This window comes from Dreissena polymorpha, chromosome 14 (assembly GCF_020536995.1).
Source record: "Dreissena polymorpha isolate Duluth1 chromosome 14, UMN_Dpol_1.0, whole genome shotgun sequence".
NCBI lineage: Eukaryota > Metazoa > Mollusca > Bivalvia > Myida > Dreissenidae > Dreissena > Dreissena polymorpha.
Genome location: NC_068368.1, coordinates 55,930,978 through 55,955,320, shown reverse-complemented (window position 1 = coordinate 55,955,320; position 24,343 = coordinate 55,930,978). Strand labels below are relative to the sequence as shown.

Here is a 24,343-nt window from a genome sequence, read left to right as displayed (position 1 = left end):
TGATGACAGACAGACAGACAGACAGACAGGCCAAAAACAATATACCCCCGATCATTCGATCAGGGGGCATAAAAAGATGAATGCACTCTAGCACTTCTAGAAGCCTCAGATTTTTCAATACAGTAAAGTTTGTATCAATGGGTTCTGACATATGCCCATTCTTTCAAACAAGAAACACTTTATTTTAACTAGGGGATGTGACAAAATTTTGGAAATTCTCATACTTGTTTCAGTATCCAGATACTGTAGGAGTAAGAAAGGATCCAAATACCAGATTGCAGAAAAAGGTTAAATATTATTGGATTAATTTATTCAAATAAACTTAATTAAACATATTGTATAGATAGGCATCAAGTCTTTTTTGGATCCTCTTCCATATTGGACAACATATCGCTGATTTTCTTCGCATCTTCAGGTGTCAATGTCTCTGTGATATCCGCAAGATTTGCGATGTCTTTCAGAGACATTTGACCAGACCCTCGCTGGGCAGGCTTTGGTTGCGACGGATGGGGTTTCCAGCCAATGAAGTAGATTGCCTGGAAAGTGGCTGGCAGGCCTTCCTTTTGTCCATACATGTCTGGAAAGTGAACAATGACACAATATATCACTTTCACTTTTTAATCTTCTTTATAAATAATTATGAATAATCGTAGTAAACTAGTTTAATATATTTCTAAATTACATGTTTTGATAGGAGTATTAAAGCGATGGGTAAATTACAAAAATGCGTGGGCTTTTATTGTTTATCATCAACTGGATTTTTACAATGACCCAAAAATCAAGACTACATACAATCAACAACTGCATTTAACCATAATCACTTATATTCTACAGTGAAAGCATTTACATTTTGTTATGACAAGATCTCAACAAGTTTGTAACCTTATTATGTTTGTTTTTCTTAAAAACTAAATTAATACAAGAGCTGTCAGAGGACAGTGCGCTCGACTATTCGAGTGCTTGACAGTATAACGTAAGCCATCATGGGGAAATTGTTCATATTCAATAATTTATTAGACGATCTTATCTTAAAATTATTTTTTTTTTTTGGGGGGGGGGGGGGGTGAGAGGGGGGTATTATGTTGGGTGTGGTAATTTATTAGGTGATGTTTAAAAAAAAATGGGGGGTAGGGGGGTGGGGGGTGAGAGGGGGGTATAATGAGGGGTGTGGTAATTTATTAAATGATGTTTTAAAAAACAACAAAAAAAATTTTTTGGGGTGGGGGGGGGGTGGGGGGGTAGGGGGGTTGGGGGTTGAGAGGGGGGTATAATGTGGGGTGTGGTAATTTATTAGATGATGTTTAACTAAATAAAATTGGGGGGGGGTAGAGGTTGGGGGGAAGGGATTCTGGTAGGGGCGTGGGGTATTGTTTGGGTGGAATCCATTGTGGTATTCAGGTAAGTGTTGTTTTGTCAAAGTAATAATAAAATGTGATCATAAATAAAGAAGTTATGGCAATTTAAGCAAAATGTTCAATTATCTAAGTGTAAAAGGGGCCATTATTATGTCAAAATGCTTGATACAGTGGTCTGCTCTTGTTTATAGGTTGGGGTCATGTTGGTAAACAAGTCTGCAACATATAAAAGCAATATGTCAAAGGATATAGGAAATATTTGGGGTAGTACGCAAACTTTAACATAGATTTATCAATAATATGCATATTCTAAGTATAAAAGGGGCAATAATTATGACAAAATGCTTGAAAGAGTTGTCTGCTCTTGTTTATAGGTTGGGGGTGATGTTGGTTAACAAGTATGCAAAATATCAAAGCAATATGTCAAGGGACACTGAAAATAAATGGGGGTAGTGCGAAAACTTTAACATTTGCTGCATATTCTAAGTGGAAAAGGGGCTATAATTATGACAAAATGCTTGATAGAGTTGTCTGCTCTTGTTTATAGGTTGGGGTAATGTTGGTACCCAAGTATGCAAAATATGAAAGCAATATGTCAAAGGACAAAGAAAATATTTGGGGTAGTACGAAAACTTAAAAATTTGCACGCTTACGCAGACGCCGGCATGAGTAGGATAGCTCCACTATATATATTTCATATATAATAGTCGAGCTAAAAATTTAAGAGAATGAATCCTTACAACCAAAAGTTACAATTCAGAAATTGAGTACTTTTAGAGCTTTACAACAATTACCGGTACATGTAGTAATATGACCAACTACTTGAAAATACATGTATAAAGCATCAAAACAAAAAATCTTTTTTTAAATAGTGAGTTTTGTGACTAATGTGACTGATACCCACACACGTCTTTAAAATAGTCATTGTCTATGGCACATAGCACCTAAAAATATTTTTTCGCGCCAATGTGTTTAATGGCGATGACAAAATGGAAGTTTCAATTGCTTGAAAAATATTGCACAACACTTATAATATTATACATTGCCAAAGGGTAAATAACAAAAGAATAAATGGATCACCACATAGAAATATTAAGTATTGCGCATCTAAAATTCACCATGAAGACATATACCAATATGCAAATCAATCCCACGAGAACTGTGGAAGTAGTTTGCTCCACAAACTTGTATCATTCTATTGGAAGGATCGACCAACAAACCCACAGACAGATCGACTCCAATATACGCTCACAAACTTTGTTAGTGGAGATATGGAAAATACAATTTGAAAGAAATTTTTATTTGCATATTCTTTTTTAAGCAAAAATTAGAAAAACCAGTATGCTAAATGATCAAAATCAGATAATCAAGTACATTCAATAATGATTTGTAAAATTCAGTTTGCTTGTTAATGATGCCATCAAAAAGCAGACTTCCCAATCATAAGAAATCTCTGCAACCTATTTCATCATTATGCTCACCTCTGTAAATAGCATCGGCAGCCATTATGGTGTCCCTTCGAAGTGCTGGCTTTCTTGACCATGTACAGTTGTTTTCAGCCATGCCTACAGGGTCACAAACTTTTATTACATAGGTATGCTACATAAGACATACAGGAGCACACCATTTTTCATGTATTACAAACATCTTTGTGTTTTGTTTTACCTTTCCTGTTTCTTTATCCATCAACACTCTAGCATACATTTTCCATCATTATAGGTTTATAGATATACATGCATAAGGTTACTTACATCACTCAACACAATAAGGCCTTTTAACTGAACATTTAAGTCAATGGTAAAACAAGATATATGTTTGTCAGAAACACTATGTCCCCTCCTGCGCCGCTTTGATTGATTATTTTTTTTTAACATTTGGCAGGTACAGATAATTATCTCCTTTAAAACTTATTACTTCCCTTGGATTTGTTTTTTACCGTTGACCTTGAATGATGACCTTTGCTTTTACCACTCAAAATGTGCAGCTCCATGAGATACACATGCATGCTAAATATGAAGTTGCTATCTTCAATATATCAAAAGTTATGGCAAAATGTTTAAGTTGGAGCAAACAAACACACAAACAAACAAACCAACAAACCATCAGACAGGGCAAAAACAATATGTTCCCCACTATAGTGGTGGGGGACATAAAAAACAAGCACATGTGATAAGACAATTGACCCACAATACTATTTTTCCAAATTGCGGTCCATCAAATTGCTTCAATAATTTATTTACTGGGTAATACTGTTAGTTAATAACAAAACATGCACAGGCAATAAAATAAGGGATGTACATTTTATTTCAGTTATACATGTATTGAAGTCGCATACACATGGACAATAAAGAGACCCAATCAGGTTGATATCTGACTAAGAAAGGTGAGAATAGACCTTATTCTGAACGCAACAAATCACTAGATACAAACAACTTTTTACTGTTGTATGAACTTGTTTCACAATAATATTCCCATATCGACAAGAGAGTTGAGGTCGCTCTATTTCAAATTATAATGCATAACCCTATAGCTTTAAAAAAAAAGTATTTGTACCCGATGTAAATAAGCAGAACAACCAGTGTCCAATGAGTACAGAATTACAACCTTCGTAGAAATAATATATTAAATATCTTCTAGCATGTACAATAACCTATCCCATAAGCATTGCAATGCAAGGACATTTTCTTTCTTAACCAGAAGGTTATTGTAAACATGTTACTAAAAAAGTAAACATCAATAACATTTCACTTGAATTGTCATTTGAAAGCTTACATTACCTTTCAAGTCATACATCAGTTCATAAATTGATGGATATGTAATCTTCATCTCATCCACATCCTGAAAATAGATGGGAATTCTTGGAATATGGCGAAATGCCTTAATTTTTTAACATAAGAGCCTATGCCCACCCAGGCTAATCGGAGATGACACTTCCCAGAATTTCTTGTTTAAAAGTGGTCACTTCCAAACGAAAATCCAGTTTAGGGGAAAAGTTTGGTATCTAATTAGCATGTGCTGACTGCACAGGCTTAATTGGGACCACCTGCATAAGCCCTGTTTTTCAAGAACAAGTGGGAACTTATAACAAAAATGTGTCTAAGGTCCTTATCTAGAGGATATAAATGAAATTACGAGTTATGTACAGGATGTCAGTTTTGAATGATTCATATAAAAATAGATAGAGGATATCTTTTAGGGCAGGGCAATATGGTATGCTACAAAGTGTAACTATTTGTTTTGGCGAGACATTAAAAACAAGAGCTGTCAGAGGACAGCGCCCTCGACTATTTGAGTGCTTGACAGTATAACATAAGCCATCATGGGAAAATTGTTCATATTCAATAATTTATTAGACGATCTTTCAAAAATAAAAAAAAGGAAAAAAAAATTTTTTTTAGGGGGGGGGGGGTAGGGGGAGGGGGGTAGGGAGGTAGAGAGGGGGGTATAATGAGGGGTGTGGTAATTTATTAGATGATGTATAAAAAAAAATGTTTGGGGGGGGGGGGGTAGGGGGGGTAGGGGGGGGGGTGGGGGTGAGAGGGGGGTATAATGTGGGGTGTAGTAATTTATTAGATGATGTTTAAAAAAAATAAAATATTTTGGGTAGTACACAAACTTAAACATAGATTTATCAATAATATGCATATTCTTAGTATATAAGTGGCAATAATTATGACAAAATGCTTGATAGAGTTGTCTGCTCTTGTTTATAGGTTGGGGTGATGTTGGTTAACAAGTATGCAAAATATCAAAGCAATATGTCAAGGGACAATGAAAATAAATGGGGGTAGTACGAAAACTTTAACATTTGCTGCATATTCTAAGTGGAAAAGGGGCCATAATTATGACAAAAATGCTTGATAGAGTTGTCTGCTCTTGTTTATAGGTTGGAATCATGTTGGTAAATAAGTATGCAAAATATGAAAGCAATATGTCAAGGGACAAAGAAAATATTTGGGGTAGTACGAGAAAACTTTAACATTTGCACGCTAACACTGACGCAGATGTAGACGCCAATGCCGGGGTGAGTAGGATAGCTCCACTATATATATATTTCATATATACATTATTATAATAGTCGAGCTAACAATATTGATGGTGAATGCATTTTCTTTTTTGGCAGAAAAGAGACATGATTTAAATTATAAGTAGTGATTTATCATGTGCCTGCTGAACACAAAATGCTTACAATAACAAGTGTACATCAGTTTTATCTAACTGACAAAACTTAAACTAATAGAATGTTCTCATTTTGCACAGGATGTGAAAATTTTTTTTTTATATAAAATATAAAGTGGCATAAAAGAACACAACATTATATTGATTCAATTATGATATTTTCCCACGACACAATATAACAAGCATCACGATAACAATACAGAAACTCTTAAGTGCTTCCTTATCTCATTAAAGACATAACACTTCAGTGTACCATTGTTAACATGGTGAAGCCAGCTCGGTTCAACAAGTTACCAAGATCTTGAACACTCGTAAATGGGGAGATGTGCGGTGAAATGCCCTGAAATAAAAATAAACCCTTGCATTAGAATTGACTGGATCTGATAAGCAAAAACAATTGGCAATGATCATTAAATACAAAATGTAAAAAAAAAGGTTTCAAAACCCATAATGCATCATGACTTTGAATTGACAATTGCTAATTATAACAAGGGCTGTTTGTAAAACATGCATGCCCCCCATATGGGCTGTCAGTTGTAGTGGCAGCCATTGTGTGAATACGATTTTGTCACTGTGACCTTTGACCTAGTGACCTGAAAATCAATAGGGGTCATCTGCCAGTCATGATCAATGTACCTATGAAGTTTCATGATCCTAGGCCTAATTATTCTGAGTTATCATAAGGAAACCATTTTACTGTTTCGAGTCACTGTGACCTTGACCTTTGACCTAGTGACCTGAAAATTTATAGGGTCATCTGCCAGTCATGATCAATGTTCCTATGAAGTTTCATGATCCTAGGTGTAAGCATTCTTGAGTTATCATCCAGTAACCATTTTACTATTTCAAGTCACTTTGACCTTGACCTTTGACCTAGTGACCTTAAAAAACAATAGAGGTCATCTGCCAGTCATGATCAATGTACCTATGAAGTTTCATGATCCTAGGCCTCAGCGTTCTTGAGTTTTATCCGGAAACCATCTGGTGGACGGACCAACATGTGCAAAACATTATACCCCCTCTTCTTCGAAGGGGGGCATAATTATATAAATTAATTACAAAGTATGTATAGCACTCAGATCATTGAGATAGGTCAGTATAGTATATAAATATTACATGGCTGACAGGGTGACAGTAAATTTGTCAACTTGAGGAAATACTGTCAACCGAGGCGAAGCCAAGGTTGACAGTATTTTTCCGAAAGTTGACAAATTTACTGTCACCCTGTCAGACATGTAATATTTATTTTATTATACTGAATAAAATTTTCAAACATGAACAATTTATATGAACCATGAACAATTTTAATATTTAATAATTGAATTTAATTTCAGCAATGAACAACCATTAATATGTTGAGTGGTTCAGATTTACAGGCAGAGTAAAATGAACTTCGCTTTATTCGGCACCCACCTAGTAATCAATTTATCCCATCAATTTTCTTAGTCGTCAATTATTTCTTTAAAAATATATATCTATTACAGAACCAGCTTTCCGTATTTTATTTTCATCACTTGATTACGCAATTTATGACGTACTTGTGTGACGTCATTTCGGTGACGAAACATTTTGGGACAACAATATGGACGTGGTGGTTTTTTTAACACTTAAATATTTGTTTAAAGCATCGAACGAATCCAAAACGTATTTTGGATTGTGTGTTTGTCATGCATAACGCCTTAAGAACAGACACTGGAAGTGTATATCGTTGTAACTTTATTGTTATTAGCATTCGATTAAAGTTGCCTTTGAGGTAAGCGTGTCGTTTATACTAGAATCTAAATTGATTTTCTTTTTGACTCCTGTCAAAGCTTAAATAATGGCATTAATCTATTCTACAGCACAGTTTCAGCTGCAATCGATATTTTAATTATCCAAATACAATGGACACGCAAAACTGCGTACTGCGCATGCGCAAATGGGACAGTATAATTTTCTAACATTCCGCACGTGATTGCTAAGGCAGCGGGATACAGTATTTTTTTTTCTGTAATTTTTTTCCCGCTGGTGGCACGTGATTGCTATGGCAGCGGGATACAGTATATTTTGGACAGTTAATTTATTCCCGTTGGGTCTGACAGTATTTCTATGTCACGATGGCCTATGGGAGTTTAGCATTGTAAATAAAAGTGAGGTATAATAATTACATATATGCACCTACAAAAGTACAGCTTGTATATGGCTGCCTTAGCATTGATTGGATTCAGATTAATGTGAAGTATTCTCAAAAGCTATCGTGGATTGCACACACTTGTTCAGCCAATGTCAATCTTTGATTCTGGGCCAGTAGGGTTATTGTTAAATGCATGAATGACTGTGATGTAATAATGTGTAAGTGAAAATCTGAATCCAACTGGCAACTTTCACTGATAAAAGGCATACCCCTTCTCTCTCCTGTTCAGCCAGCTGTAGGGCAACTCTCAGCTCAAACAGAGTGTCCCCTCCAAACATGCAGCCTAGAAACACCCCATCAGGCTTCAGTGCATTAAACACCTGCAATTGGGAGATATAGTACAGTTGAACATGTAAGGTCACAAATCGGTCCTTAACTGGTAGAACACAAAATAAAGCTTAAATAATTGGGATATTTAAGTCAGAGTTTATCTACAGCAGATGTTAAAATAAAACATAACACGCAAGTATTTATTTTAGTTTTTTAATAAATGTTAATAACCAAGATCTACATGTGTATAACTGTAATCACCCTTTAAACAGGATACAACAATAGAAAAAGGGTAAGTAGACAAGTGAACTTGCGCAGTGGCCATCGCCCCCAGAAAGACGTGTTAGTTGGTTACGGGGGATAGTGCAAGATACAGGAGACACCCCGTTCCAGAGGTGACCCTGGGTCTTTTTAGTGCCCAGTGTATAGCACCTAGTACACAGCACCTCGGTTTAACGTCTCATGCGAAAGACAAGTTAGAAGGTAAGGTGCAGCGGGGGATCGAACTAGCGATCTCTGGATTGTGAAGCCAGTGTGTTACCACTAGACCACGGATCCGCTACAACCACAATGCCCTCTACTGCGCCGCTATGAAATAAAATTTCTATTTATCATTTGGCAGGTAAAGAAATCATCTCCCTTTAAAGCTTATTACTTCCCTTGGATTTTGTCCAATCTAACCGGGGGAAGGGGTCGGGGTCTGTATAGAGTAAAAAATGACCAAGTCAGACACCACTGACAACCAAGGCCTGTGGTTTGTCAAAGAGATCATAGCCAGAGTTCATCATGTATCTATGGACATAAGTCCACAGGTATGTAATGAACCCGACTATTCACAGATGTACGAAGAAATGATAATTATATCATTAAAAAAAAAAAAAACTTTGACAAATCAATCATTTGAGTTATAAATCATCAAAGTAAAATATCTGTACAGTAACTGTGAAAAGAACTTAAATTCTTGTTAAGGAAATATATAATATGAGATTTATAATTATATAAATTACTTCCCTTAAAATAGTTGTCTCTAACAAATCTCTATTTTTACAAGCACATTATTAAAAGCCACTATCAATTTTTTAGTAGCAAATAATTAAAAGCCACTACCGTGACTGTAGATTCACCACTCAAAGTGTGCAGCTCCATGAGATACACATGCATGCCAAATATCAAGTTGCTTTGTTTAATATTGAATAATTATCTCCCTTTAAAGCTTAGTACTTCCCTTGGATTTGTATTTTTGACCTTAGACCTTGAAGGATGACCTTGACCTTTCATCACGATCTGTTTCTCAGAAACACAATGCTGCCTACTGTGCCTCTTTGATTTATTTAATAAAAATATATTATTTGGCAGGTCAGATAATAAGTCCAGTGCTCCAGCTAGGCCTAAATTGAAGGGCGCCACGCCCTGCCCTCCCGAACCTCCGCCCTGCCCCCCCCCCCTCCCCCGAACCTCCGCCCTGCCTGCCCCCCCCCCCCCCCTCAAAAATTTTTTTTTTTTTTTTTTTTTTTTACATATGATAATTCATAAATCTCTTATTACATTGTAATTAGTTTAATCCTCATTGTAGACATTATATTTGAACGGTTTAATAATAATGGGAATAATACAATTATTTATAACATATAAATTAACATGCAATAGAAAGCATTCCAGAAACACCCGCGCGCTCGAACATGCCCTTTTCACAAAATACTGCGCGTCGAAAGTGCCCTTTTCACAAAATACTGCGCGTCGAAAGTGCCCTTTTGACAAAAAAGCCCCCCTGCCCTTTTCAAATCCTAGCTGGAGCATTGAAGTCATTTTAAAGCTTATTACTTCCCTTCGATTTGTTTTTTCAACCCTGTGACCTAGTTTTTGACCGGGCATGACCCATATTCGAACTTGACCTAGATATTGTCTAGATACAACTTCTGACTAAGTTTGGTAAAGATCTGATGAAAACTATTTGAATTATAGAGCGGACACGAAAAGTGTGACAGACAGATTTACAGACGGACAGTGCGAAAACTATATACCCTTTTTCTTTGAGAGCAAAAAAAGTCAATTAGTTAAATTGTAACAAGTATTTTTTTAAACGGTTCAGAAAAATAAAATAAAAGAATTTGTTTAATCATGCCATCTATGATCTACGAGATTACAATAGTATATAGTCTAGTAAGGGTATCTTACAAAAAAGACATCAAAGTACATTTTTAAAGAAATTAACAGCTGTAAACTTTTAAATTGCACATGATATGATACAAACCTGTTTAAAACAGCCAGGTAAATCGTTCACCCAGTGAAGACTGTAAGAAACAAAACCATACACAGTAAATAAGCAGTGAGTACGGTTAATTTAATTATACAAACAAAATATAAATATGCCATCTATGCTGAAGTTGCTGTTTTTTTTATTTTTGTCACTTGGCAAAAAAAATTAATTAGTGACAACGCCAATCAACATGGAATTTACATTCCCTAAAATATTTTTAAGTTTCCACCAGCGCCCAGTTAAGTGCTAATTGTGGAGACTGCACACACAATTTGGGAACTATATAACCTATGTTGGAAAAACTAAGAGCAAAATTTCTGCCAAAATGAGTCGCAGCCAAAATTCCTTTCCTTACAATTATAAACACGTTAAGGCCACTCAACTATGAATGTTTTAGCGAGATTCAACCTGTAATTATTATCACAAAATTTTTGGACAGTATATTCTATTGGGGAAAAACATATAAACAGCCATAATTGCGGGTGCAGACCACTCATCTATTTTTCTTTTAAAGATGAAGGGACCTATCTCAATACTTCAATCACAAAGGAGGGAGGGGTGGGGTGGAGAGGGGTGTATAGTGTGGGTGTGTGGTCATTTATTACTTAATATTCCAAAAGGGAGGGGGGGGGGTATTCTTGGGTGGGATGGTTGGACGGTATTTCAAACATAAAATAATTTAAAAAATATTTTTGTTTTTTAACCATGTTTAAAAAAAAAAATGGGGGGGGGGGCGGTGGGGGGTATAGTGTAGTCATTTATTAGATGATCTTTAAAAAAATGAAAAAAAAAATTTTTTGGGGAGGGGGGGGGGGGGATTCTGGGGTGGGGGATCTTGGGGGATGGTTTGGGTGGAGTCTATTGTGGTATGTCAGGTAAGAGTTGTTATGTCAAAGTATCAATCAAATCTAATCATAAATAAAGAAGTTATGGCAATTTTTGCAAAATTTAATAATTTGACCTTGATAGTCAAGGTTATTCAAAGGTCAAGGTAAAATTCAACTTGCCTGGTACAGTACCCTCATGATAGCATGAAAGTGTTTGAAGTTTGAAAGCAATAGCCTTGATACACAAAATTTAACCATTTATTCAAAGTTACCAAGTCAAAAAAGGGCCATAATTCAGTCAAAATGACAACCAGACTTATGCAACTTGTCCTGTACTGTCCCCTTATGATAGTTTGTGAGTGTTCCAAGTATGAAAGCAATATCTATGATACTTTAGGAGTAAAGTGGACCAAAACACAAAACTTAATCAAATTTTCAATTTTCTAAGTATAAAAAGGGCACATAATTCTGTCAAAATGCCAGTCAGAGTTACATAACTTTGCCTGCACAGTCCCCTTATGATAGTTAGTAAGTGTTGCAAGTATGAAAGCAATAGCTTTGATACTTAAGGAATAAATGGACCTAAACACAAAACTTAACCAAATTTTCAATTTCTAAGTATAAAAAGGGCACATAATTTTGTCAAAATGCATACCAGAGTTATCTAACTTTGCCTGCCCAGTCCCCTCATGATAGTAAGTAAGTGTACCAAGTTTGAATGCAATAGCATTGATACTTTCTGAGAAAAGTGGACCTAAACAAGACGCTGACGCAGACGCCAAGGTGATGACAATAGCTCTTTTTTTTCAAAAAATAGATGAGCTAAAAATAAAAGCAGCACAAATTCCTTTCTGTGAAATCATCTACACAAAAAGGCCATTCAAATGTGAAAGAATGAGCATGATCACTCAGAAATTAAAAGGAGTTAAATCAGACAAAGGATCAGAATCCCTTTTTGAGTGTGAAAGTTCCAACAGGATCCACTCAGTAATTAAAGATGTTCAAAACATAAGCTTCTCTTTGTACCAATATACAGACAAATCCAATTCTTCCCATGTTGAGAGCCATAACAACTTTAACCCTTAAAGCGCTGGAGCTGAATTTTAAAGGCCTTTGCAAACAGTTTGGATCCAGATGAGACGCCACAGAACGTGGCGTCTCATCAGGATCCAAACTGTTTGCTATTCTGATAGTATTCTTTGAAAAAAAATGAAGAAAATGCTAATTTTAGAAATTCTGCAGACGACATTTTAGCAGAAGACAAATTACCCAGCATGCAAAGGGTTAAAATTATTAAACCAACTACCGGTACTGGGATACTGATTAGGATTACCAGAATTGTCATGTGCAGAAGACACAAGACATGTTGTCAATAATTATCCAATCAGGGTTTTGAAATAAATCAATCTATAATCAGTTGTTAAATACGAATTTAAAAATGTTTTCCAACTATATCCCATAAATTGTGTTATTCTTTATTTAAACTACAAAACACAAAAGTCCAAATCAGCCTAATAATTAAATAGAACATGTTATATGCATATATATAAATACATGTATAAATTTTCTGTTGTTAACTCACATGTACACAATTTGAAAAGTATATTTCATTAAACTGCAATATCAATTTTTAATTGTTTTGAAACACTGTCATGCCATGTTAAAATCTCAGAAGTTTTTACCAATAGTTGTTTCTTTTCATACCAGATTTTATTAATATGTTTTTTTCAAATCAAGATTCTGTGTTCTAATTATTGTAAACAAGCAAATGCGTTGAATTGATATCCCCCGCCAATATGCTTCTGGACACAAAAGTGTTATATTTGACACTAAAAAAGCATTTTTTAAAGATACAAAGGGCCATAACTCCGTTATTAACAGATGGTGTACAATGCCATTTGGAGTGCATCATCCTCTTATCCATATATATATCACACCAAGTTTCAATAAAATCCGCCATAGCACTTCCAAGATATGGCTCCGGACACAAAAGTGACGGACGAACCGAAAGACGGACGGAGGGACGGACAAAACCAAATAACAATATCCCTCGCCAACATATAATTAAAGCACAGGAGATTATTTCTTGAAATACAAGAGCTGTGTTTGTTAAACACAATGCCCATTACTGCACTTTGAAGCATCAATCTTTCAATCAAGTTCATTCAATCTTTACCAAACGTCACACTTGACCTAGATATTGTCCAGACAAAAAACCTGGTCAAGTTTCATCATTATTGAACCAAAACTCTGGCATATGGAGTGATTTTGTTTTGGTAAGATTTGACCTGGTGCCCTATATTTTGAGTTGACCCCCTTTACCAAACATCAAACTTTGCTTACAAAATAAATATTGTGATCAAGATTCATAAAATCTGAAACAAAATTGTGACCTCTAGAGTGTTTACAAGGATTTTGTATAATATAATGAAAATTTGGACAATCTAAAGGCAATAATTATGGCATTAATTATGTGATATATATAAAACCAATCTTTTCACCAAGTTTCATGATGATTGGGCAAAAAATGTGACTGCTAGAGTGTTCACAAGCTTTTTTTACTATATAAATATGAGAAAACTGCCCCCCACCCCCTGGCAGCCATGTTATTCAACTGACCGGAACCATTTTCAAACTCAACTCTCATATCAAGGAAACAAATGTTCTGACCAAATTTCATGAAAATTGGGCCAAAAATGTGACTTCTATAGTGTTCACATGTTTTCACTATATACATATAGAGAAAAATGCCCCGCCCACTGGCGGCCATGTTTTTTCACCGATCTGGAAAAAATATAAAAAAATAGGAAAAACTGCCCCACCCACTGGCGGCCATGTTTTTCAACGGACCAGAACCACTTTTGAACTCATCCAACATATCATTAAGACAAACATTTTGACAAAGTTACATGAAGATTGGGCATGAAATGTGACTTCTACCGTGTTTACAAGTTTTTTCTTTTTTTTTGACCTAGTGACCTAGTTTTCGACCTGGCATGACCCAGTTTGAACTCGACTGAGATTTCATTGGGACAAAGCTTCTGACCAAGTTTCATGAAGATTGGACAGTAAATGTGGCCTCTAGAGTGTTTACGAACAAATGTGGACAGATGACAGACGGACGGACGACGGACAAAGACTGGTCACAACAGCTCACCTGAGCAATCAGGTGAGCTAATAAAAAATCAAACCGATAGTTTTGACATCTTCTGATTGGTCAATGTTTGCAACGGAAAATACTGGTGTACTTCGTCACAGTGTTTTTGTGGGGCATTAATACTAATACCATGCGATCGGAGCTATTTTGTTTTGTGAATGCAGAATCGGGGAAAAGTGGTTCGTTGCAGTAACGGACTTCTTTCATCTGTACGTGTATCAAATATTATGTTACCTATGGGGCAAATTGCAGAAGGCCATCGCACTAAAAACATACCTCAGACTGCTGACAACAATGTCAAGAGAATTGTCTCTGAATGGAAAGTATTCCTCATCTGCTACAATTCTATATGTAGGTACTTCAATAGATACTTCACTCTGACTCTAAAATATACAATTCTATATGTAGGTACTTCAATAGATACTTCACTCTTACTCTAAAATATACAATTCTATATGTAGGTACTTCAATAGATACTTCACTCTGACTCTAAAAAATACAATTGTATATGTAGGTACTTCAATAGATACTTCACTCTGACTCTAAAATACAATTCTATATGTAGGTACTTCAATAGATACTTCACTCTGACTCTAAAATATGGAAGTTAGTACAATATAAGATGTCAATGTTACAATCTACAATATTTACAATACTGTTACAAAGATTATTACTTATATCCATGTGATATTCAAATAACTAACTATTTGTGATTGTATTATGATATTGTATACCATTGGAAATTAAAACCATTAGAAACCCTTTTAGAAAACTTGGTGAATTTTGTGTAATGCATTATCAAATTCAACTTATCAAGAATAACAATTCTATTATTGGCAAGCAAAATAATTACTTCATATGAACATTGACTTTAAAGTGAGACCCTATAACTTGTGACACAGTTCTTGTGTGTGACCAAACTGGCTATGCACAGTGATCATTTGTGACTATTTACTTTAAAATTGCAAGAATAATGACAAAAGGTGATTACAAAAAACTAGCTATTATTTGGCCTTAAAGTTTGACCTTAAACTTTGAGATTGGAGCTCAATAAAAATAAGCAACATGTAGCTATTTTGTGGAGAACGTGTGTTGCTATTATTTTAAAATTCACAGGTGAATGATTTATTAATTCATTTACGAAGACAGTTTTTTAACAACACTTTTCAACACATTTAAACTGGCTTCAATTAAAAAATCAAATCAAGAAATTATAACTGCACATGTGTTTTGTTTTATGAAAGCTAAAGTGAAATATCACAAATACTTTTTTAGGTCCTAAACCTTAGCAAACACATGACATTTAGATTATATATGCATTGCATACTCTGTCATGTGTCTTAATGTATAAGAGAAAGATAGAGAAAAAAGAGAGAAATAAAGTCAGGAAAGCATAAAAAGGGTGATTAAATTTCTTATTTTTTTAAGCAACTAAGATAAAATCCTAACCAACATTTTCTCAGACAGTTCACACTGATATATTGTCTTCACTGTGTCTTTCAGGAGATGTTTGGATACATAGCCTCGGCCACAGCCCAAGTCCACCAGCACTTCAAACTCCCTGAATAGCATAATCATAACCTAATTACAACTGGTATGTCATAAAACTAAGCTATATGGTAACAAGGGACAAAATTGTCACAAAACCAGGTTTTTATTTAAAAAAAAAATATGATAAAGGGAGAAAACTCAAACTGAACTTTTGAAATGAACAAACAAAATTAACCCCCTTTGTAAGTTTGTTTGTAAAAAAAATCTATTTTTAGTCGTGGCGACCTTGACATTGGAGATATTGACGTGATTCTTTCGTGCGACACACCGTCCCATGATGGTGAACAAATATGCCAAATGATTTTAAAATCTCACAATGAATGACATAGTTATGGCCAGGACAAGCTCATTTATGGCCATTTTTGACCTTTGAACTCAAAGTGTGACCTTGACCTTGGAGATATCGACGTAATTATTTCGCGCGACACACCGTCCAATGATGGTGAACAAATGTGCCGAATGATTTTAAAATCTGACAATGAACGACATAGTTATGGCCCGGACAAGCTTGTTCCGCCCGCCCGCCAGCCCGCCCGCATTCGCCAATCTAATAACCAGTTTTTTTCTTCGGAAAACCTGGTTAAGAATGACTCAAGTGTTTCTGATTAATAGTTCAGCATAAATAGTATAAGCAAACACATATTTTCTTGAGGACATATCAACCTTCATATTCCTAACCTTTTTATTTCTGAATATATTTTATCATAACAAGTATTTATGACAAACTGTTTTCAATGACATTTAAACAAACGTTTAACACTTTACAGTATTGAATGACCTTTATATACAATGTATGACAATCTTATGTGTGGTATGAGGTTAATTTAAATCTGTTTCTATTTCTGCACAATTCAAAGAAATCTTCTTTAATCCTTTGATAATACTTTTAAACATCAAATGTACATGTACAAACCTCCCATTGAAAAATGAACTTCCTAAACAAAAGAGAAACAAACAACTAGATTACCTTTTTATATCTCCCACCCGGTCAGCAACTCTGTATCCAATCTGTAAAATTAAGTACAAGGTCAATATATATAATGAAATACAAAAAGTACAGGCATAAGGTGGTTAACCTCATCACTGAACAGATATAAATGTCTTGGAGGCAATATGGGTACACAGAAGACATGAGTGTTCTGGCTACCATTACTTTTCATATTTTTTTTTACTAAGCACAACATAAAGAGTTGGAAAAAATCAATAGCAAAGTCTACCATAACTTGAGTGTTGGTAATCAGTCACAAAAAAAGCATGAACAGTGCATTAATACATTGCTCAGTAAAAAAGGATGCATAAAAGGATAGACGGATAATTTTTATCATAATTTTGATAAAATAATGTGTTAAAACCTTTTTTTCATAACTATTTCTAAAACAAAGTATTGTTAATAATTGTGAACAGAGAATTCATTTGGAGAATGATAATGAAACTGTATTTTACGCTTAACTGACTTTTAATCTAATTTTGGAAAAAAATGCTTTTTCTGTTTTGAAAAAAGGGAATTCTATGTTCAACCTTGCTGGGAACTGTTTTATGGAAGGACAATACTTTTTACACAATTAAAAAATAAACTCAAACAAATACCATTTAAAACTGAATGCAGGTGTGAGACCGGACCACAGTTTTTGTCAAGGGTATTGTAATTACTGGTGTACTTTAAAACCAACACAGTAAAATAAATTGGACTTTTTTATGTTTAAATCTTGGCTGTAATAACCTGCATCCACACTTCCAAACATAAATAAATATGGATATCATGGTTGTTTCAAATGTATCAAAATAATGTTTCTTAATTTTTTAAATTGTTACCTTTATTTAAAATCAAAGAAAATAAAGTAAAAGAATTTGAGTCCCAAGGGACTAATATGGTTTGAAGTCGGCTAACAGATCTTAAGATCATGAATTAATTAACAATTTCAATATTTTATCCCTAAGGTAGCATGTGCCCCTTCATCCCCCACTCCCCAACAAAAAACATACCAAAAAACCACCAAATATCAGAGGGAATGTGACAGTTCTTCTTGAATTCATTGATACTTTATGAGTACATACCTACAGCTCTATGTTCTCCATGATAAAAACAAATTCCATGTAATTTTTTTCCAAGGATTTCTATTAAATTGAGTTCAATCAATCAAACACAACGTAACAAACACAATAAATGTTACCATCTACATCAATTTGCTTGTTTTTGTGTGGATGATTGCTCAAAACAAAAGGTTTAACAAAAGGGTTATCAAACTGAAAGCCAAAGTTTTGAATGGATGATTTAATGTATCTCAAGGAGGTTCCAGAGATAGTCAATGTAGCACGATTGGTTGATAAGACACAAGATCTATCTTGCCACGGAGACAGTCAATGTACATACATGTATTTGCATATTTTAAAATTCCGAATACTCTGCATTTTCCATTGCAAAAACTTAAACATTTTTTGTGAACCGTTGATGTGTTTGAAACTTGGACTAATATTATATTCTACGAGCATACCATATTATGTAACCTGTTCTAATTTGAGCATTAGGGATATATTTATGATCTGTTTGTCTAAATTTATGCCAGAAAAAAGTTAATGTGTTTCATATTACCTGGCAGCAAGTTTTCATGAAAAAAGCCTTAACCAGTTGCAACTCCCAGTAGTTGCAATAATTCAACTCTCAGCTTTATAACCCTAAGGGTTGCTGAGAGTTGCAATGTGCCGTCTATTGTCCAAAGAGGCAAATTTTTGATCCCCACTGAAAAGGCTAAGAGACACTGATACTGCAAAAACTTATCAACGTTCACCTGTCTAAAGCACAAACTCATGCAAATGGTACCATTAAAGCAAGAATTAATTGCTTTTTAATTACTTTGTTAATCTTTCGCACCCTCTATCAACCATATTGGGAACTGCTGTAATGTTGCAGACAAACAAAAAATGTAGCTATCGGTTAGGACTCAGTACACCAATATTTTGCTTATGGTGATTTTTTTTGCAACCAAGTCGATAACGATGCCGAACAGTCGTTGAATATTTACATTGTTTGAAATTTCAAAATGAAAATGTCAGCAGGGCTTTTTTTCCTTCTTTATGAGTGGCCGTGGAAGGACATTTCACAATTTTGAAAAGGACAATTCACAAACCTAACATGGCCGTGAATTTTTACAAAATGGGCCGTTTTTCACAATTTTAATAATTTCACGACTCGGTTTTTCACAATTTTAAGAAGTTCCCGACTCAATTTTTCACAATTTTGAAAAGTTCGCGACTCAATTTGTCACAATTTTGAAAAGATTGCAACTCATTTTTTCACAATTTTGAAAAGTTCGCGACTCATTTTTTCACAAAGTAAGGGGGCCAGGGCCGCTTCACAAAGTCAGGAAAAAAAGCCCTGGTCAGCAAGAATAGTGTGTTGAAATATCGTCATGTTTTATAGGTTGCATGCAAAGAACAACTTTTGAAGGTTGCCATTCAGGTAAATTTAATGTGTTTTTGAAGTTTATTCATCGCTTTCCTCAATTGGAAAGCAACGAGGTCTGTTTAGTGATGCGCACGAAATCTGAGCGCAAAACTGCGATTGTGTTCAAGAAGGTGCGCATATGTACTCCCAGAGTTGCCAAAGCAAAAATTATCAAATCCTCTTTGAGTACATTACTATGGACTACAACTCCCAGCAACACTGAGAGTCAATACCTGACAGTTGCAACAAGGGGACAATTTCTGATGAAACAGGTTATGGATGATTTATTGAGTTACCTCTTCCTTAATATATTCGTAAACTTTGTAATCTGGCATAACAGCAGACCTGTCACGATGCATTCGCTTTGCTTTCCTATCGAAAACATTCATGATCACCTCTCCACGATTTGATTTCAAACATGAACTTGAACTGAAGTTTCTAAACAACCGAGAAAATGGATAGTACATCCGCGCCATTGCATGGCATCTGCACAAACAGAGCGCCATATGTATGGGTTCATACACACTATGAAACGTCAATAAACGAATGTTTTCAACTGCTTCCAATTATTCAAAATCAATTAATTATCACAGACATGAAAAATATATTTTCCAAGCAACGGGCGCTGCCATCTTGTCGTACCGCACTGCGAATGTCCTTTAATCCCATTGGTCAAAAATGGGACCTCAATCACTCTTGATCCAATCTCCACGCAGAGTTGTCGTTCCTTGCTTTCACATGTAGTTTACGCATGCGCAATTAATTTCCTTCTATAATATGATTATAGGTGCTACCTAATTTACGGGCAAAAGCTTTTTAAGTTTTTTTGATACTCATGTATTTTTAATAAATATATGGACATGATTGTGTTCAAAATATTATATTTGTTGCAATAATTAAGTAACGCATCCAAAGAAAATCAATCTTAAAACGAGTTACATGTTCTTAGCTTAAAGATCTAGCATCTTATTTTTTTTGTTTTCTAGCCACAGGAATTTAGAGCTGGTTCGGTGGCTGTGGTATAGTGGATGGGGTGTCTGCTAACTGGCTTAGTCACTGGGACTGGGAGGTCTCTGTATTGGGGTGAATATTTGATTAGGTTTCATTTACTGTCCATATTCAACAATTATCTAAATGGTAGACATTAACAGAGATAAGTTTCATAATTACAATGTTAAATAATATATAAACAGTATTGGATAAGAGTTCTTAGCAGATCACACGCTTAAAGCAGTTTTATGCTTTGTCGAAGCAACTAACCCCCATGTATTTTAGTAATGGTGTGTTGTCTGAATTCTTAAAGGGTAATTTTCTTGATTGTTTTATAAAAGAATGTCAAACGAAAATAAAACAACCCAACCATATGGAGCTATTTTTATACTTAAACTTAACTTTATAACAGTTACATTTAGTAGCTTTATATGCAGACTATTTATAAATGGTCAGTTATGGCTCTGTCCGTAATTTTTCAAGTCGACACCGTTACGGAGAAACTTTCATCTACAGCACGGGAATGATACGGGGATACAACTTTTTCCGAAAAGTAAACATTCTTTCAACCTTTTACGTCATAATTAAGCAATGAACAGAGCGCGAACAATGTGAAAATCATCAAAAAGTAAGTAAAATATTGAACGTACTTTTATTCAGTGTCAACACCGTTCTTCCATTTTCTTTGATATTTCCACTTCCTGTTCTTTTATGATTTTTTAAATATTATGTATTCTTAGATGCCACAAAATAATGTGTGCGTAATGTGTTTTTTGAGACAAGTAGCATGCTGTTTGTGGATGATCAAATGCCTGAATGTCATCACCGTTACAGTCCACACCGTTACGCTGAATGAGTAACGGTGATGACAACATCGTAACGGTGTGCACAAATATATACACACATTATGGTGTGAATAAACTTCGTTTTCATGTCGCCGATTGTTTTCCAAACAACATCGCAAATTTTACATGGAGTTTATCAGACAAAAATGGAGAATTAATACAATTGGAATCAGTTCTGTCAGAATTCCCGAATGTCATCACCGTTACGTTCCACACCGTTACGCTGAATGAGAAACGGTGTTTACAACGTCGTAACGGTGTGGAGAAATTTATACAAACAATATGATGCGAATAAAGTTGGTATTCATATCGCCGATTGTCTTTCAAACAACATCACGAATTTTACATGGAACATATCTGACATACTTTCTAGTAAAAAACACGATGCGAATAAACAAGAATATGAAAGTATAAGATAATCTGTCCACACCGTTACAAATGTGACAACACCGTTACGCCGCATAGAATAGAAGACTTTTATATACATTAAGATTCAACAAAAACTGCAAACGTGTTTTAACATCATAAAGTCTTCAAAAAGGTGTCCGATGAAAGAAGAATTTAGTATATAAACATGTACCCAAACATTTTATAGAAATTCTTAAAGCTGTAAAACGTAATTGAAATGTGTATTTACACCGCTACGCGCTTAATGTTCTGATAAAGTCACTGACGATTTGGAATTGATGTAATAGCCACTCATGATCACTTTATACAATGAAACAACGCCAAAAATTTTATTTAAATTAAGTTGAAATATAATAATATTATCAAACAAGTATTTATGTCCGTAACGGTGTTCTCTTCACAGCTTTTGACGTGCGTCAAATAAGCCTTCATAATCGCGATCTGGGTCACATTAGGTCGTGCCCAGCTTAGGTTGACGTCCGTCTGACATGTACCTAACCGATAAACGGTCTGTCGACACTGCTTTACTAATTGTGTATTTGATTATTTTTTTTATTAACAATGAAACCTAATCAAATATTCACCCATTGATCCGTTAAGTGGGAGCATTCTTAAGATAACCCTAAAAACATACTATGGCGTACCATATGGGTTAAAAGTCAAGAAGACCTACAAGGTAAAAAGAGAAATGTACGTCGAAGTACAATAATTGTACGTCGACATACAAATATAAAATACACTTCTAAGTATATATTTGTACGTCAAAGTACAATTTGTACTTCTACATACATGTTTGTACTTCGACGTACACATTTTCTAAACAGCCAATCAAAACATTTGTCTCTTGAGCCGCTTTTCCTTCAGATTTATTCATAATAAATGTTTAAAATCTCTTTTAATTGAGGACAAAATGAATAAAAATATCAGAATGGCAAAAAAAAAACACATAGAAGTTTCAAGTATTTAATGCCTTGAAATAGATTATATACACATTTTAAGAAGATTAAACTGTTACCTTTTTAAAATAAAAATTATTCAGCATATTGCGAGTATTTATTGATCATGCGGGGCGGAGTATCACGACTGTCCAGCGCATTCCTGTGTAGGAAATTCCCAACGGTAACCAAACAGTTACCAAACATTAACGGGATAAATAATGTATAATAACCTCCCCGTTGGTCGTATTTTGTGATAACCTTAACTTGCATAAGTCAGAGGTTAATTCCGCCATGCCAGGTCAATAAATACGCACAATATCTATGAGTTAGCGGTTGATAGTCGCATAATTTGGTATAAATTATAATAATAATAATGTTTAATAAATACGCACAATATGTATGAGTAAGCGATCGATAGTCGCATAATTTGGTATAAATAATAATAATGTTCAATGTCAAATATCTCTAAAAGCAACAGATGTAAGGTGTCTTCTGATTGGCTAACACTCAATGGTCGGTGAAAATTGTACGTCGAAGTACATTTCTCGATTTAACCTATTAGGTCTTGTAGACTTTCGACGTCATGGTACGTCGTATAGACACTAAGAACTGGTCCTACCCAGGAAACAGTTTGTTTCTTCAAATGTCTCAATTCAACTTGACAGCTTGTTAAAGCAGTTGCATTTAGCATACAGTTACTGATTTAAAATAATCAAAATCATGTGATGAGTCAAATCAATTTTGATTGACAAATTTGACAGGATTTTTTAAAAATCCAATAAGTCTTAGACTGTCAAATAACACACGCTACGTATTGAAAGTCATACCTGGAGCTTTCGTCTGTATACCACTGACTTCATCAGAAGAATGATTTCTACTGTTGGGAAACGTTAACACCGCTAATTGTCTTCTTATTTAATATCAATGTATAATTATGTGTAACAGCATAACAACATACTTGTTTCGCAATTAAAATATTTGATAAATACAGGTATCTTGCAGGTTTCTAATTTTCTTTCGCAAACTATTGTTGAATAGTTTAAATTTTGTCGCCACTAAAAAACTAGCCATTTTGTAGCAATTCTTAAATCACAGTCTAAACTGCATACACTTAGCTCTATAGTTACAATTTGAATGCAAATATTAGAATGCATCATGTTATATCATCCATATATTTTTATTTAAACATTCAAATAACACATAACACAGTACATATGTAAAAAGTTATGTGGTATTGTGTGGAGATACAAAACACTTCACATCATTTATTTGCACATAAAATAATAGTGACAAAATGAGTAATACTAAAACACTGTCATCAACCTACAGTACAAGAATATTTACGTATATGAAATTACAAAGTGGTGTTATTTTATTACCTTTTACAAAATTAACAATGCTGGTTTTCTACTAGCCATAAAACATTTATCATGGATTAACAAGTAATCAACCAATTTATTAATTACACAATAGAAAGGAAATCATATTAATTGCATTATGCATTTACTAAACAAGTTATTTGCTACTGTTTAGAATTACACTATCTTACTAAAAATGATCACAACAGGTACTTAGTGCTTTTACATACTTGTGGTAAGTTTTGTATTACTAGTTTGACATTTATTGGCATACACTTGTCGATATATAGACTAAATTTGCATGGGAACTTTCATATTTTTTCAGCATAATTGCCCTCAAATTGTTAATTTAACAACCCTTTGACATTGTTTGCACATCTGATCTTATTATACCATAGCTGATTTTTGTTTATAGATAGACAGATATAGACTTTTCAAAGTTCTATAAAAGTTCACACATGTTCCATCCAAGTAAACTAACAGAACCAATAAAGACCACCACAGATAATAACTGTGTATACAGCTTGGAAATTTTGATAGTTCAGGAATCCCTCCTTTGTTGATTTCTGTAAACCAAAACTGTCAGTTTTGCT

General features: G+C 34.5%; 1 protein-coding gene across 1 annotated transcript; it reads right to left on the bottom strand.

Annotated features, from left to right (window-relative positions):
- Positions 1 to 293: 293 nt before the first annotated feature.
- Positions 294 to 19,878, bottom strand: LOC127857954 (arginine-hydroxylase NDUFAF5, mitochondrial-like). The gene is made up of 10 exons (XM_052394736.1): positions 19,508 to 19,878; positions 16,737 to 16,777; positions 15,668 to 15,779; positions 14,495 to 14,601; positions 10,229 to 10,268; positions 7,917 to 8,027; positions 5,788 to 5,874; positions 4,133 to 4,193; positions 2,837 to 2,920; positions 294 to 577 (listed from the first exon to the last, which is right to left on the bottom strand). Exons 1-10 carry the CDS (start codon positions 19,715 to 19,717, stop codon positions 351 to 353), a joined length of 1,080 nt encoding a protein of 359 aa, XP_052250696.1. The 5' UTR covers positions 19,718 to 19,878; the 3' UTR covers positions 294 to 350.
- Between the last annotated feature and the right edge of the window lie 4,465 nt (positions 19,879 to 24,343).

Excerpts from the sequence above, each read along its gene's own strand:
- LOC127857954 (XM_052394736.1), bottom strand. The coding sequence starts at position 19,717 with ATGGCGCTCTGTTTGTGCAGATGCCATGCAATGGCGCGGATGTACTAT. Across the intron at positions 5,875-7,916 it reads CTGAACAGGAGAGAGAAGGG|GGCATTTCACCGCACATCTC; the intron begins GTATGCCTTTTA and ends TTTTTATTTCAG. Across the intron at positions 578-2,836 it reads TGCCGATGCTATTTACAGAG|ACATGTATGGACAAAAGGAA; the intron begins GTGAGCATAATG and ends TTCACTTTCCAG.